The following is a 16404-nucleotide window of genomic DNA, read 5'->3' on the forward strand; positions in this document are numbered from 1 at the left end:
GTTTTTCTTGTTTTAGAATAAAACTTGTCCCAAAATTGCAGACAACTTAGATTTAGAAACAATAGCTCTAGACAAGAGATGTGATGGATTCAGGTAATTATTACAAAATAAAATTTGTCTGTTGAAACAAAAATTATAAAATTCAGCAAAATATTATTACATTTTCTGTACATTAGGGTTTAAATGTTATATAGTGAGTTAATTATAACTTAAAGTATGATAACTAAAATATTACAGTAACTCGTTTTTTATAAGATACAAACCCTGTTATCATTATTTTTGAATGATCTTAATTTTTACTCCTTTTAACTGTAGTTTTCACAAACTCAATTTTTTGTAGCTAAAAAAAACACAAAAAAAAAACTTACAGCCAGCTCATAATTTATAAAGTCAAAGGTGGAGAAAGGGTTACCGAGGAATGAGTTGACTCGTTTGCATGGTCAGCATCAATAGTCTGCTGTCTTGAAATTGGAAATGAAAGGATTCCTTGTGTATGTATATGTTACCGGCAAAGTATGAAACGCCGGCTTTCTATATAATGCCGGATGTTTTTAGGCAAGGTATGAAATATGAGAAGCATTAGATACTTTCCCTAAGCATTGTATATAATACCTAGGCATTCTATAGAATGACAAATACTATTTAGGCAAAGTATGAAAAAAACGTCCCGATGAGGTTATTATGTAAATGATGTGCATTTCTCAAAAATAAAAATGTTATTCTGAAAAAATAATGAGAGTGCCTTTAAAAAAAATTTATTCAAAATGCGTAAAGAAAAATGAAAGTTGTACAAAACATAATTTATGCCTTTCTTATTAAGGGAAACAAAATTTTCATATAAAAAGTTCACATTTAAGTCGCAGTTATTTTCAGATTAGAAACAAATAGTGCACAAAATATCCATTTCATCACCTTTTTTAGCATGCATGGCCACAGACAATTTTATACTTTGCCGGTTTCTCATTTAGCATTCTATAGAATGCCGGATTTCAAACTTTTGCATATAAAAGTAATTTTGTTATTGTGTTGCATAGAATGAAAATGAGGAAGGATTATATATATTTTGAGGATATTATGTCCGGCTTTTGAATATAAAAGTTATCTTATTATTGTGGTGGCTAGAGTGATAATGTAGAAGGATGTATTTCTTTTCAAGGTATGTATTATGTCTAGTTTTAAAAATTAAAGGTAATCTTATTATTGTGAAGAAAAATGTTTTTTTATTTTTATGAAGATATCAAAAGAAAATAATATCCTTTAACTGTATGAATTTATAAACTCACCATTAAATGTTTTATTATTATTTTCAAGTCTAAAACTGAAATTAAGAAGTCGAAATTTTTTGCGTATTCAATGAGATTCATGTCACTGCAGAAATGAGTGGTAGGATATAGTTACAGACATTATATATATGTATTTTTTATTTCAGTGGTGCTGATCTTGCTTTTCTTGTACGTGAAGCTACACAAAAAGCTGTAAAACAAGTCATTAGTGAATTTGAAGAAAAAAAGCAAGTTAATTTATTAAATACTAAAATTACTGTCAATTGGGACCATTTTGATGAAGTGCTAGATGAAAAGAAAATTAAACCATCAATTAATAAAAATGTAAGTAAAAACTAACCAATGTTTTTCAGTAACTTTCATATTTTTTATGCAAGTGAAATTTATGTACATAGTTCCTCAACTCTTTCTAATAAAAATTATAATTTTAAGTTTTTAAATTTAATTTCCAATGCTTTTTTTCTTTTATTTGGGATTCATTGAAATTAATAATCTATCTAGACAGTGTTGAAAATCTAACCTTATTATTGTCAATCCCAAATTTAGCTTAAAAACAGTTTCCTTATGGAATAAATTTATTTTTAATGTGAATAATACCTATTTCTCTCGTAAAAATACTGCATATAAACTTTTGTATTAATTTCTCCATTTAGCGCTTAAAAATTAAAACTTTTACATTGAGTTTTTTTTTTTTTAAAAAGAAAAAATTTTTTTGGAGAGAGTTATGGAAAAAAATTCTCTAAGAATATTTTTTTAAAAATCTCATCTACATTACTCATAATTTTTTCTAATCATCGTTATAATGTTATATACAGTACAGAACCCGTTATCCGGAAATCAGAAAACCGGAAAACCAAAAAACCGGAACGAAATTCGATAAATTTTCTCGCCATTTTTTAAAAGTTTTTTCCTCATAAGATTTACGATTTTTCTTTCTTTTTTTCAAGATTTTTACCTTACCATCATTTTGGAAATAATCATTAGTGTATTACTTCATCGTTTTTTCTTATTTTTAAGATTATTTCCAATATTTTTTTTTTTAGTAGGGTTTAACAATAAAAAAAACGGCTTTTTGTAGCGATTCAGAAAACCGGAAAAATCAGTTATCCGGAATAGCGATGGTCCCGACCGTTCCGGATAATCGGTTCCCTACTGTAATATATTTTTTTAATTATTTGCATATCCAGTGACAGGATTGTTATGAATTTTTTTTGTTTCTTTGTTCTTTTAATTTATCTCAATATAATCTTGCCACACAGTTAAAAATATTTTCTGTTATGTTTCATTTTTCTTAACATTGAAAGCCTGAAATCTTTGAATATAAAAACTCAGTGGCGTGACAACCCTAGGGGACCAAGGCCTACTGTGCCCATCTCAGTTTTCTAGACCTTGGGCTCTGGGGTGCAGGAGCAGATGTTCCGGTCAGGTGGTCAGCCGAACGCGGAACCCCTAGTGTTTAGCTCCCAAGCATGCTTGGAGCTTATTTATCTACCCACTGAAGGGATGAAAGGCTGAGTGAACCTTGCCCGGCCCGAGGATCGAACCAGGGACCTGTGGCACGACAGCGCGAAGCGCTACCGCTCAGCCACTAGGCGTCAGAAATCTTCGATTATATATTGCTATAATAATATAAAAATTGTTCAATGTGGTGGCTTTTTTTTTAAACATAAAATTAATATTAAACATTGTCTCTACATAGGAAAGGAAGTATTTTGAAAGGTCTCAAGAAATGGAAGCAAGTGAATAAAAATATTTTTTCTTTAAATAATTTGTACATACAGTGTCATTTTATACAATGTGTACTATTTGTAAATACATTGTTTTTAAAATATTTATGTTTAGTGTTATTTATAATGCTCAAGTATTTCATACTCAAAGATGCATTGTTTAACAAATTTTTCTTATGATCCTAATTTTTATTACAACCAAAAATCTTAATCAGTATTATAGTTGAACTTGATCTTCATTAGTTGCAAATAATTTTAATTGTGTTACTACTTATGATCCCAGTTAATATTACAACCAAAAATTTCAATTAGTGTAATAATTTAACTTGATCTCCATTTGTTGCAAATTTTGATTTTTAATAGTGTTTCTACTTATGATCCCACATATAATATATGATAATATTACAACCAAAACTGTGTTAATATTACAACCAAAAATGCAAATTATTATTATAATTCAACTTGATCTTCATTAATTACAAATAATTTTTATTTGTAATAGTGTTTCATGGTGCATAGCCAAATTATTAAACAAAAAAATAAGCACTTTTCAAGCACTCAAAAAATATTTTTAAGCACTTTAAAAAAATATAATTAGGCAGGGTTGGAAAGTTTTTGACAATTGACTGTTTTATCTTGTTTTAATTGTCATGTCAAAAAAAAAAAAAAAAACTTTTTGCATTGTTTTTGATAATTGTCACAAATCATGAAATTTTCAACCATGTGAAACGAATGGCATTTTCATGCGCCACGGACTGACAATGCGCCGAAATAGATTGGAGTTGAATTAATTGTGAAAACGTTGTATAGAACAATATGAACTGTGTCTTTTTGCATAATTCGAAGCGAAAATCAGCATAGTAAAGGAAAAATCTTATTTTGAAGAATGAAAAATTAAGCACTTTTTAAAAACGTCCAATGAAAAAAGCACCTTTAAGGGCTTTTAAAAAACGAAAATCAGGAATTTTTAAATAACGCACCCTGTGTTTCTATCTACACACATTTTGGTATTTATTGCTTATAAACAACTAATTTCAATTTTTAAATTGTCTACATATTTTCCTTATAGGACAAAATTAATGATCGCCACAGGACAACAAACTATAACAAATGGCAATTAAAAAAATTTCTGCCAATTGCCACCCGATCAGAACTTTTTTCAAAATGCACATCATGTGCATTCTATTATTTTTTTATATATAAATATGAATATTTTAAAATATTCTGAAAATTACTTTAATACGATTGTTTCTTAAAATTTTTCTGCATTTTAAAAACGAATCTTGTAATGTTTACTATAATTTGAGATATACTCTAAAATAATTGCCTTACATTATTAATATCAACAATTTCTTTTATTTAATGTTATTTGGCATTTCGTTTCTCACTGGGTACATACAACAACTATAACAAAGTTCATAAAACAAAGTTCTGTGATCGAAAAACAAAGTTTTAAATTTATCCACAATTAGCATCAATACCTGAACACAAGTTGAAGTCTTGAAGAATTTATATTACTTTAATTTCGGTCCCACATTGTCATTTGTTGCTTTTTTTTCTCTTTACATAATGCACATTATTTGTAATTATGCCTTCATAGTGTAACTTAACCAATTACCTTGAAAAGAAATTTGAACAGAAAAAACACTTTTTTTTAAACATTTTTATAAATGGAGCACTGAACAACTTATAATAGTTTGAGATCTATGTGTATAAAAGATATCTATTATACTGTCGCCTTAAAAAATAACCAGTATCAATTAGTTAATATTTCCTCATACCAAATTTATCTAAATTTGTTTATAGAGTTCTTCATAACTACAAAAATCAAATAGTTTTAAAGTAGGGTTAAAAATTATTGGTTCTCACCCTGGATATTAGGTTCTATGTTATTTATTTTTCATATCTAGTTTAGTGTTTAAACATAATGCTTGCATATTAAAAAAATACAAATGAAAACATCAAAATTTTTATTTCACAATTTCAAACAATATTCATTATTTAAGAATTTCATCTACGTCACATGTAGTCCAGCTCCACTTCAATAAATGCAGGAGTAACATTTGAGTACGGATGCAGGCAATGCTCAACTACAATATGTAACATTATATATCGGGTTGCCAACATTTCTTTCATTTTGTTCTAATACTCATATTTATAATGTAGGTTTTTTTAATTTTAAAAAAGCAGAAAACTTATTTAAATGCTAATTTTGAAATAAATGCCAAGCAATATGATATATTTTAACAAATGCACATTAAAATTTAATGCAAAATGCTTAGAAATTTTTTTAAAAGAATTCCACAAATCTTTAAAGCTTAATTTACACAAAAAAGGTAAAAATAACTAAAAGAAAAGAGTAATTTGATTTTTAGAAACGTTAAAATATGTATAAATTTCGGTTTTTTAAATGAAGTGCTGCAAAAATTTTCTGATATCTTCCAGGCATTAACTTGCTTACAATGAAGGAAAGTAAACAAATATCACCAAACTATTAGCTTACTGAAAATGTATTTTCATTACTGTTATTATTACCATTACAACGTAAAAAATTAAAAAAAGCTATCAATGTCACTGGAATGATTGTTTTATGGAATTTCAGACATTTTGAACGTTATTCTTTAAAACTCATATTTTAAAATTTATTAATGATTGTTAAATTTTATTAATTTCCATGTTTTATTTTAGGGACACTATTATAATTCTTAAATTTTTTCATGTGATGGTAGGTATTTTTTGTTGTTTAAAAAAAATGACTTTGAAGAAGTTAAACAGCATCTGAAAATAATTCACGAATAAAAAGTAATTTGATAAAGAAAATGCCATGTTTGGTAGTTCTGAAAATATCAATATAAATATATATTCAGGCACCAAAGTTCTTATTATAAATATTATATAATTTGTCAATTGGAAAATGAAATTTAAAAAAAAATTGAATAACTGATTTTGGATTTAAAAAAAAATATTAATATAAAATTGGAAACCATGTATATTTGAATTAGAATAATATTAGTAGTGCATAAGTTTCGAAACAAAATTATCACTTATGTCTATTATTGATTAATAATTCTTGACGTATAGTGCTTAACTGAATTCTTTTGCATTTTATTTTTATAAGTTGGCAACCCTTTATTAAACAACAGGCAAGCGCTAGAATAACAGATTGTAAAGCACAAACTTACAATTTAACAACAAATTTTTTGGATGAAGTGATGGTTATATATATGTATATTTATATATACTCTTTATATATCAATACTTTGCCAAAACTTTCAGCACACAGAAAAAGATGATGATTAAAAAAATACATTGTAATGCATATATATTCCATGCTATCATAATAGTAGCTACATTTTTTTCCAAAATTCTCATCCACATTTATACTTTAGGCATATAATTACATCTCTGATTCGATCCAAATCTTTTCATATATCTTTTTCTTTTTAACATCTTAAAAAATCACACAACAAATAAAAATACAACAAATACATTAAAAAGCTCTTCAGCTGCAATATATATATAAAGGACTAGATCAGTTGCTTCGATAAAATTCGAACAGACAAAAAAATATTCATCTTTTTTTCTTTTTTTTTATACACTGAAGCCAATTCAGGCTAACAGAAATAATAATTTGATAAAACATCGTAAATAGTTTGGACTAAACTGTAAGAAAATACTGTAATTTAATGAGCATTTGTAAATAAACACAGCTACTGATTGTTAATTTATAATTTTCATTTAAAGATTTATGAAATATGCATACAAACTTGTTCAACCTGTTTTACATTAACTTCGATTAATATAGTAGTATTAGAAATAGTTTTGATTCGTTTTATTACTTTGATGTACAGGTAATTACCCCAATTATTTGTGAAGATTCATTACTTAAAAATAAAAATCCATTTTGTAAAAATTTTTTAAAACTAAAAAGTTATTATAAATCAAAGTAGTACATAATTCTGTTTCGTATGCATTAAATTGTGATATTTTTATTGAAGCTATATTTTTTTTCTACTTATAATGAATAATTAACACATACTTTAAGCATTATATAAATTGCTGTTTAAAATTTTAACGGTACTATGCACATCATTTTATGCACGAGTCTGTTGTTAACAATAGATTAATTGTGAATAATGCAGAAAATTCATTAAAATTTGATTTTTAATATTGTAAAATAAAAAAATTTAATAACTATATAAAATTATTTCAAAAAAAAATGCTTGAATAAACACATATTTAAATTTTTTTTGTTTTAATTTTTTACTTAAATCGATGTGTATTTTTTATTCTTACATAAATGTTTAATTAAAATTTTGATAGGTCGTTATGGCTGTACTGTACACACTAGTTTCTGATTAAATTATATAACCCAAAAGGCAGCTAAGAGACTAATATACATTTGTTTTAAATTGAAGCAATATGGGAAGGATAAAAAGTCAAATTATATTAAATAATATATTGAAATAGCTTATAACTTCTTAAGTAATAATTTTTTTTAACTGGAATTCTTTAAAACATTGCAATTTGAACTGGCATTGGTGTATATATTTAAGAAGGTGATTTGCCAAATGTGCCGAGTTTTTTATTGTTTATTTCTAAAAACACTTAAATATAAAATAACAAACAAATAAATAAATTTTGAAAAGTAGAACAATTATATTTTCATCAAGATAAAAGACTATAAGAAATGAATAACACAGAAATAGTTCATTTTAAACTCAAAAGCATTTAAAAGTTAAACATAACAGCTATTTACAAAGCAATGAATGGAGTTTATAGATGGAATTTTACAAAGAATAATGAAAGTAAAATGTACAGAAATAATGAAATTTTTAGAAAAAATGTATCTGCAATACTTTCAAAAGTTCCTTTTTGCATAATCAGGTACCAATACAGGTATACAATTTCAGGCTGCTGACACATCAATTTTTTTTAATGGTAATGTTTTAATAGATAAATAATACAGCATAGCCACATATTATTTATTTTTGCAGAATTAGGTACCTTCTTTCAAAATCTGATATAGCACAATGAATTTTCAGACAGGCATATTTAATATAATATTTTTACAGATAAATAATACAGCGTTGCCATAGAGGAATAATGCTTCACTGGTAATAACTAAACTTTCTTTTCTCAACAACAAAAATCAACAAGATAACTCACACAACATTGGACCCATGACATTCAACCTTGCCATCAAAATAGGTGGCTAAATAAATATTAAAACAGACTTGTTTGCTGAAAATGGGACTGAGGAAAATATTTTTAGAAAACTAAACTTGAACCCAATTGTGTGATGTGGCTTGGAACAGTGCCATTAAATAAACAGATGAGATGTACAAATTCATTTGGGGGAAAAACATTCATCTCATTAATGAAAGTTGACAGTTTAAAACATCTCATTTCTTAGAAAATAAAAGCATGATTTGAGTTAGACTCATGTCTTCCAACCATTCTTTATTCTCTTTTCATTCACTCATACAAATATATTGATATGAGTTTGACTCATGTGTTTCATCCATTCTTTATCCTCTAATCATTCATTCGTACAAATATATTTTCATAAGATAATATATTTTCCTTGTTGCAAGATTGTGGCAAAAGCCTCCTTTTTATGGACAGTTTGCAGAAGAATATGACGCTAGTGCCACAATGACAAGAACGAAAGAGAAAAAACATGTATATTTTGTGCGGAAATAACTGGCTCCATAGTCCAGAAAAAGTTTTTTTTAATCAGTCTTTTTTTAACACAGTTCCAGTGTAAAAATTCATATTTTCACTTTTCTTGATCCTCTTCCATTGGTTCTTCCACTTCTTCATTTTCCTTAGACTCTGGACTTCTGCATTAAATTTTTAAAAAAAATTAATATAAATTTTATATTTTAATAGGTGTGTTTATTATCTTAAATCAGTCATACGTTTTTCTATCTGATAATAAATTCTTGCTGTTTTGGCAGTTGCAAGGTAAATCATTATAAGGTGATTAGAGTAATGGGTTGTGTTTTTTGCTAGTTATTAATTTTATTCCTTGAAAATGTGTATTGTTGCAGTGAATGAAAGAACAATTCATCACAAGTTTTTTTTTTATATATATATAAATATATATTTAAATTTTTAAAAATTTTTTTTAGTGGCAAAATAAAAAATTTTAATAGGGGAACTTGCTTTATGAAAAAGAGGAAATGTGTTTTTCTTTAATACAATATATATGCATCTTCCGAAATGTATTGTGCATCTCATATCATCAATAAAAAACAGTTGTGCACTATGGGAATTAATCAATTTTCTTTAAAATATCTTTATGATAAAATTTATTTTGTTTTAATTTAAAATGTCACCCAGTCAAAAACAAAGTTTTTTTATTTTTTATTCTTAGGTGTATGATCCTTATTGCTGATTATATTAGTTCGGTTCTTAGCTATTGTAAGAGTAATAATTGATGCTGCAGTAATTTTCGAAATGCATGAGCATTGCATTTGAACAAGGGCTTCAAGCTCATCTACTACTGTGATCTTTGAGATGACCACCAAATCCTCTCAGAATACTGAATTTTTAATCTATAATTATTTTTTATTTAAAATTTTCAACTTTTTTTTAGTTAAATTATGCTTTAAAAGGGAAAAAATATGTGCATACTAGTTATTAAGAGTAAGATTTGGATTGATAACAAAATTTGGTGTCCTGGTACCTTCCAGTTCCTAAATAATTTGATAATTTACTTATCAAAGTTTTGTTTCCATTTCTTTTAATCTCAGGATATCTTTTTAGCATTTACTATCATTGAAACAGAATATGAACCATCTGCCCAGCCTTAACATGACTTGAAATGCTTTTTATCATTAATAAATCCAATGATTGACAAGATTTTATTCACTAATGTGGGGTAAAGAATTCCTGTAAACTGTTTGTAGTAACTATTTTGGATAACTTTTATGTGAAAATGTTTTATCTATTTTAATAGCAAGGGTCTGCAAAAATGCAAAATTTCTTAATGTCAGAATCAACTTTTAGGATCCGGCAAATTTAGAAGCAGCAGTAACAGCTTTTTCTATTAGTGTAAAGTTTTACAAAATATTTTGTGAACAATTTTCGTTATGGTTTCTCGCACCTTGACTGCCATGTGCATGGGGTTTGTAGACCGCTGTTTACTGGCACTATTTTATTGACTACTAATACTATTGCTTTTATTGCATTTTTATGTAATATTATATATATTTAATTTTAAAAAAAATGGTAATGTCAGAATACTATACCAATTTGATTTTTAATTTTGAACTGCATTCAACAAATTTTTGGAAAGCCCAACACTAAAGAGAATAATTACTGCAAAAACTTTCAACTTTTGTGTAACATGATATAACATGATTGTGTAGCATGAAAAACTATTAATATATATTATTCTAATGTATATTTTAAGCAGATTATTTAATTTCCAGATGTGTTAAAAAATATTAAAAATAAATGTAGAATCTTAAACTTGTTTTTAGCTTCCATAATATATACAGTTAAACTCGCTTATTATGAGTGCAAAGGGACTACAATATTTACTAGCTATAACGGAGTGCAGGTAAAGAATGGGTTAATGTAAAAATCGTAAAAGTTCATATATACTTACAAAACTATAAATATAGTACTTATTTTATTTATTTGTATTTTTGTACAGTACAAAAGAAATTGGTCAAACTGACTTGTTGTCTCTGTTTCTTAGGATAAGAACCCGATCATAACCCAAAAAACATCATTTGCACATTAGGTTTTTTTTTAAAAAAATAATAATTCATGTGTTTGCTAGATTTATGACTCATTACTAATTTTTAATTGGCCTTAGAATGGTAAACTAATTTTTCCAAATAAGGATTAGCTGAGCTGGAAAGGTGAAAATTTGCAGAAATTTTATTAATCACAGAAATATTACTTGCTAAATTTGAGGTTTGCTCGATGAAAGAGAACTAATCTCCAATTGACTTAACATTGTTCCAATAATTTATTTCCAATTTCTTTATTATTAAATCTGAAATTCTCTTGACTGGGTTCTTGTTATATCAGGGCTCGTTATAAGCGAGTTTAACTGTATTACGCTGTTAGTTGAAAAGGAATAAAAATTTTACTAACTGGATATGGCCATGTGGTACTGCCATTGATAGGGATGCTAGAGCAGTGACAGTTTCTACCTCTTCTCTTTCTTTCTGCTGAGCTTCTAGCGCAGAATAACCAAGCGTGTGTGCCCATCGTTTGATGCAAGGCCAATGTGTTGCTAAAATTAATTAAATAAAATTACAAAAAAAAAATTTTTTTTACATGGAAATTGACAAACATTTTAAATTTACTATTGCCAACAACATAATTAAAAAAAAATTCCCCTTTACGACTCATAGATTCAAATTAGTTCATTTAATGGCTTACATGTATCTCTAGAAATTTAGTTTTCGATATAATAATCTCCTTTCTAATCATATAATTTTTCTAATAGGTTATTGCTGATACAGATATGTGTTTGCTCAGATATTGCAATACAAATAATATAAAAAGGAGACTTTTAATCATTTATTCAGGAGGTTATAATTTTTCAGTGCATCAGAAAGGTTTCAAAATCAAAAATTTCTAATATATATATATACTGTACCGGGGAATTAAATTCATAATTTTAATTTTCCAATTTAGGGAGCTTGATAATCAACTTAATAAAGCATTAAAATCAACTAAATTTTAGCCTATTGCTTTCTAATAAACATACAATTGACACTTGCTCCCTCCCTTTATTCTGCAACCAGAAGAAATTTGAATTGATTAGTTCCTAAAATTAGAAATTTATCATTCCCATTTTCTAATCTTGAAAGTAGTATGCACTGGAAAAATTTAAGCCACATGTTTTCTAATAAATGAACAAGGAGAAAGAATCAATGCAATGCAATTAGTATGTATTGATGTTAATCATCATTATTCAGTAACCAACATAATAATGATTTAATATCAAATTAATAAAGTGTATTATTACTCAAGTGAAGTAATTAATTAATTTAATTTAATTTGGCCAACTAATATAAAATAATGAATATAAAATTATATAAATAAACTACCTTGCACAGCTATAGTTTTTTGAAGTACATCTATGGCTGACTGACAAGCTTTACGTTGCATTTCTTCCTCTTTGATAGGAGTACATTCTTCTCCTAACAATGCTTTCACAACTTCTTGAGAGCTATCGCATATAGCTGGAAGGTCATAGCTGTTTAAAGAAAGAAAAGAACTATTTTATTTTTTGATAAATCAAAAACATGCACCAATAAATACTAATCAACATGTTTTGTTTATAATATTTCTATGGCCATTAAAATTCAGAGAAACCATTTTAATAAGAAAATCTATTAAAAGCTCGCCACCAAGAGGGTTAAAAATCTCATTAATGTGATTAATTTACTCATTCCTAGTTTTTCAATCATATCACAAATGGTTACATTTAAAAAAAGGAATAAACAGTTTATTGAATTCTTAACTCTTTTATGTATTAACTTCCAAATTCTTTGCAAAATGTTTTAGTGCTAAAAAAATAACATTTGAAGAAAGGTTTTCTTAAAACAAAATGATGGTTCAAAAACGATACCACCGGCAATTGATTGCTAAAAGATTCTTAAATTCTATGAAATGAAAAGATATTTTGTTGGCAAGCTTGTAGAATTGAAAATAGGGAAAAAAATTTCAGTAGACACTTGACAAGGCGACTTCTTGTGATTCAAACGAAAATGGATTTTATGAGGTGGAATCGCTATTTTGTAACTTTACAAAGCTATAATATATATATGCTTTCAACCTATAATTACCGGACTTATTCTTCTAATAAATCTTTACTTTTTATCCCCTTCCTTCAAGATTTTTAATATTTGTTCTAAGCATATGACATTACGCTGGTTATGAGCATTTTAGCTTAATAATATACCAGGGAACTGTAGTCTAAGCAAAAATAAAATCTAGAATAATACTGTGTTGTAATTTCAAAATAAACCATCTTTTACAATACTTCAATAGAAAAAGGGAATCCAGTTTTTAAACAAAAATAACATATCATTAATGAAGATTTTAACCCTTTGTAAAGAAATTTGCAGAGGTCATGATTTATGAATGCACACAAGAAACTCCTATTTCCACACGAGGATGTAATATACCCTTCTATTTCTCAATACAGAAAAATAATTGGCAATACCCATCTTTTTTTTACCATAAATTACACCTAGGATAAGAATGATTATTTCTTCATTCACAGAGAATTGAAGAGGTTTTACATTAATTGAGCAGTAATATCAAAGGAAATAGCAGTTTAGATAATTTCCTCCAGACTTTTACTATTCATTGATATGTTGCCAATGGAAAAATGTTTGTTATAAACAAAAGGCAAATATGTTTATTTTTGGAGTGATTTTCCTGGAATTAAGAGAAAATTAAACAAAATTTTTGTCACTAAATTCAATAAGTGGTTCAGTTTAGGCATTCTAATAGGAATAAAATAACATTGCATCTTTAGAATTGCAAACGCTGCTTCCCGTATCAGCTGTTTTAATGGAAGGATTACAGAAATAGGAAATCGTGGTACTAAATAGTGTATTATAAATAAAATAAAATAGAATATTATAGAGATGAAAGCAGTTCAGCTAAAAAGGAATTTTTTGGAGGAAATTATTTTAGTTTCTAAGTAAGACATTTAATATGTATATGTTACTTACCCTCCTTCTAAAACCAGAACAACTTTTCCTTTTGCAAAATGCATTAGTTGTTGAGTCATGTAACCAAAACCTGAAAACAAAAATTATTCAAAATAAATAATTTTTGTGACTGATATTTGTTTAGAAACTAAAACTTTATTTGAAATACAGTAACTGCATAAAGTACAGTAATTTCCGGTATATATGCCACGGTTTATATGAAGTAAGAAGTGCCAATTATCCATTGGTGAGACCTATCCAGTGATTTAATTGTTTTAGAGCTTCACGCAAGAATTCTGTGATCAACGTAGATTTAATCAAAAATAAATGTTTGCGTAAAAAATTTCTAAAATAGCGAATCAATGTTATTTGTTCAAAAAATGGTATATAATTCTCATCTTTAACTATTATTTTTTCATTTAAATATTATTCCCATTCCAGTAAAACAAATTATTAATAACCGATGAACTGTACATCATCTTTGACTGTAATATAAATTCTAATGCATAACGTGATAATAATTACTTGTATGTTTGAGAACTGGAGATTTGGAAAAAGTCTGTTAGAGTATATAACAATTACATGCAGTAAAAAAAAAAATCATGCGACGAAGAAAAGACACAAAGCCTGAGTGAAAATTCAAACTCACACCTGTGAGAATAATTCTTGGGATTGGACTAAGCAAGTCGGTGGAGAAGAGAGAAAGGATGAGAAAAAAATTCTAGCTGTTTTTAATGAGGACATCAGTGTCACATTGGAAATCAAGTTTCACCATGTTTAATTTTCAACCCCTTCTGTTCAATTGCAGCCAATTAGCAGTTTTCGCTTTCTTTTGTGCGCTTAAAATGCCTTTTTTCCCTTTAATAGTGGCAAAAAATTATCGAGACTAAATCTAAATCTGGAAGTGCGGTGATGATGTAAAAAATATTAGAAACGTTTTTTACTGGTGCGGCATATAAGACAGTGCAGCCTTTCCACCAGAAATTACTAGTTGGTTTTTCCACCACACATTTCATTGTTAGAAACTTAACAAAAAATCTAAAAAAAACTCCACCCAAAACTGCTTTTATAAAAACCATAGAAAGATATTAAAGATTAGTTCTGACTAACTGAGGCAAGTTCTGAAAAAAAAAGTGAACTGAGTTGCTTTTAAAACCAGAATTATCAAGCAGTAGAGGTACTTACAAGCAGGTGTAACTCTGTATCCTCCAAGAGGAGCTGGATGCCCACATGCAGCATCAAATCCTGAAGCTACTAAGATTACTTCAGGATCAAAGTCACGCACAATTGGTATTATAAGAGACCTAAAAGTGAGAATTATAATTTTTTTAAATTTATGACTAATACGAAAATTTTGGATTTGAAAAATTCTAATTTTGTCTCAAAGAAATGTAATTCAACTTACCTGAAAGCAGCCATGTATTCAGCATCTCCTAGTGGCGGATTCAAACCATTGGACCAAGCGATGTTAATGTTGAAACCAATACCGTCATCTGTACCTACCTAAATTGTCAAAAATATAAAATTATCCTCTTATGAGTGTTGAAATAGCAGGTATAAAAAGAAGTAGTTTGTCTAAAAGTTAAAATGAATGATTATAGTATCTGAAGGAAAGTATTGCGCAAGAAAGCATTCAAACATATTTTGTGAGAAGGTTTGTGGGGCTCAATGAAAAATTTGGTGAGAAATTTGCTCTTAATAGTAAGGAGGCAGTGGCATTAAAAACTTGCAGAAAAAATTGTGGAACTAGTTATTATTTGTGATTTAGTTAAAGTTTGCCAATTTTTTTTTGGGAAGCTGTTCCTGCATTTATCCAACTGAAAAATCCAGCATTTCAAGACAATATACTAATAGATTCTGCAGGTGGTGCTCAAAAAATATAACAAGGATATAAGTTTATATTTGACTCTTTAAATCAGTGATTCTCCTCTAAACAACAACTTTCTCCTTTGGAATTTCATTCAATTCAAGTCCCAACATTTGAGTTATATCTTAATTTATATAAAGATTTTCAAAATGTTGTTCAACTGATTATTGAGTGTATTTTCTCAAAATCATTATTTTACAACATGAAGACAAAAATATTTTTTTTATGGGGTAACATATTCCTTCATTTAAAATTCTTAGTTCGTTAGAGATATAACAAATGTAATTTTATTTTTTAATATAAATATTGAAGTAAAAGTTTCATGAAAATTTTTTTACAATAATTTCAGCACACACTATCCAACCGTATCCAATATTCAAGGCTCTATCTTTCTAGGGCTTTAAGAGAATTCGCATAATTTATACCCCAGTCTCTAAATGTGAACAGTAACTAAGCTTGTTCCTCTCTGTCCAAAGTTACAAACCACATCAATGAGAATACTTTCAGTTACAACTTAATGTGTACATTGCTATGTGTGAATGCTGGTTGCTATTCATCACCTACTTAACTGACTGTGCAAATTTTAATACATGTTTTAAAGTTTATACTATTTAAATATTAGTTTTTTTTTTTAAATTTGAGAGAACGAGATCAGAAATATAATCTTTTGTGAAATATAAAAGAAAGCATATGAATGGCTAATAGATTATTAACGCAAAAAGTGACTAAATACAAAAATAGTGGGATCAAATTAGTCTTATTATAAGTCTTATTATTAATTATCTAAATTATTGAAGAAGAAAAAAGTTGAAAATATTTATTTTCAA

The 16404-nt window shown here is 27.3% G+C and overlaps 2 protein-coding genes across 11 annotated transcripts in view; one reads left to right on the forward strand and one right to left on the reverse strand.

Moving 5' to 3' along the window:
- The window catches only part of LOC107450167 (nuclear valosin-containing protein-like), a 95292-nt gene extending 92176 nt beyond the window's left edge, over window positions 1–3116 (forward strand). For both annotated transcript variants that reach the window (XM_087150225.1, XM_087150223.1), the window contains exons 18-20: window positions 17–93; window positions 1430–1607; window positions 2983–3116. In XM_087150225.1, coding sequence (XP_087006351.1) covers window positions 17–93; window positions 1430–1607; window positions 2983–3030 — 303 coding nt within the window. In that variant the 3' untranslated portion in view covers window positions 3031–3116. The remainder of the gene's footprint in view (window positions 1–16; window positions 94–1429; window positions 1608–2982) is intronic.
- Window positions 3117–7939: 4823 nt separating this feature from the next.
- The window catches only part of HDAC4 (histone deacetylase 4), a 193706-nt gene continuing 185241 nt past the window's right edge, over window positions 7940–16404 (reverse strand). For all 9 annotated transcript variants that reach the window (XM_087150222.1, XM_087150218.1, XM_087150216.1 and 6 more), the window contains 6 exons: window positions 15116–15213; window positions 14896–15014; window positions 13732–13801; window positions 12094–12242; window positions 11129–11270; window positions 7940–8856 (listed from right to left, as the gene is read on the reverse strand). In XM_087150222.1, coding sequence (XP_087006348.1) covers window positions 8793–8856; window positions 11129–11270; window positions 12094–12242; window positions 13732–13801; window positions 14896–15014; window positions 15116–15213 — 642 coding nt within the window. In that variant the 3' untranslated portion in view covers window positions 7940–8792. The remainder of the gene's footprint in view (window positions 8857–11128; window positions 11271–12093; window positions 12243–13731; window positions 13802–14895; window positions 15015–15115; window positions 15214–16404) is intronic.

Source organism: Parasteatoda tepidariorum, chromosome 8 (genome assembly GCF_982258835.1).
Source record: "Parasteatoda tepidariorum strain Cologne lab strain chromosome 8, Ptep-v5.0, whole genome shotgun sequence".
In the NCBI taxonomy this organism is placed as follows: Eukaryota; Metazoa; Arthropoda; class Arachnida; order Araneae; family Theridiidae; genus Parasteatoda; species Parasteatoda tepidariorum.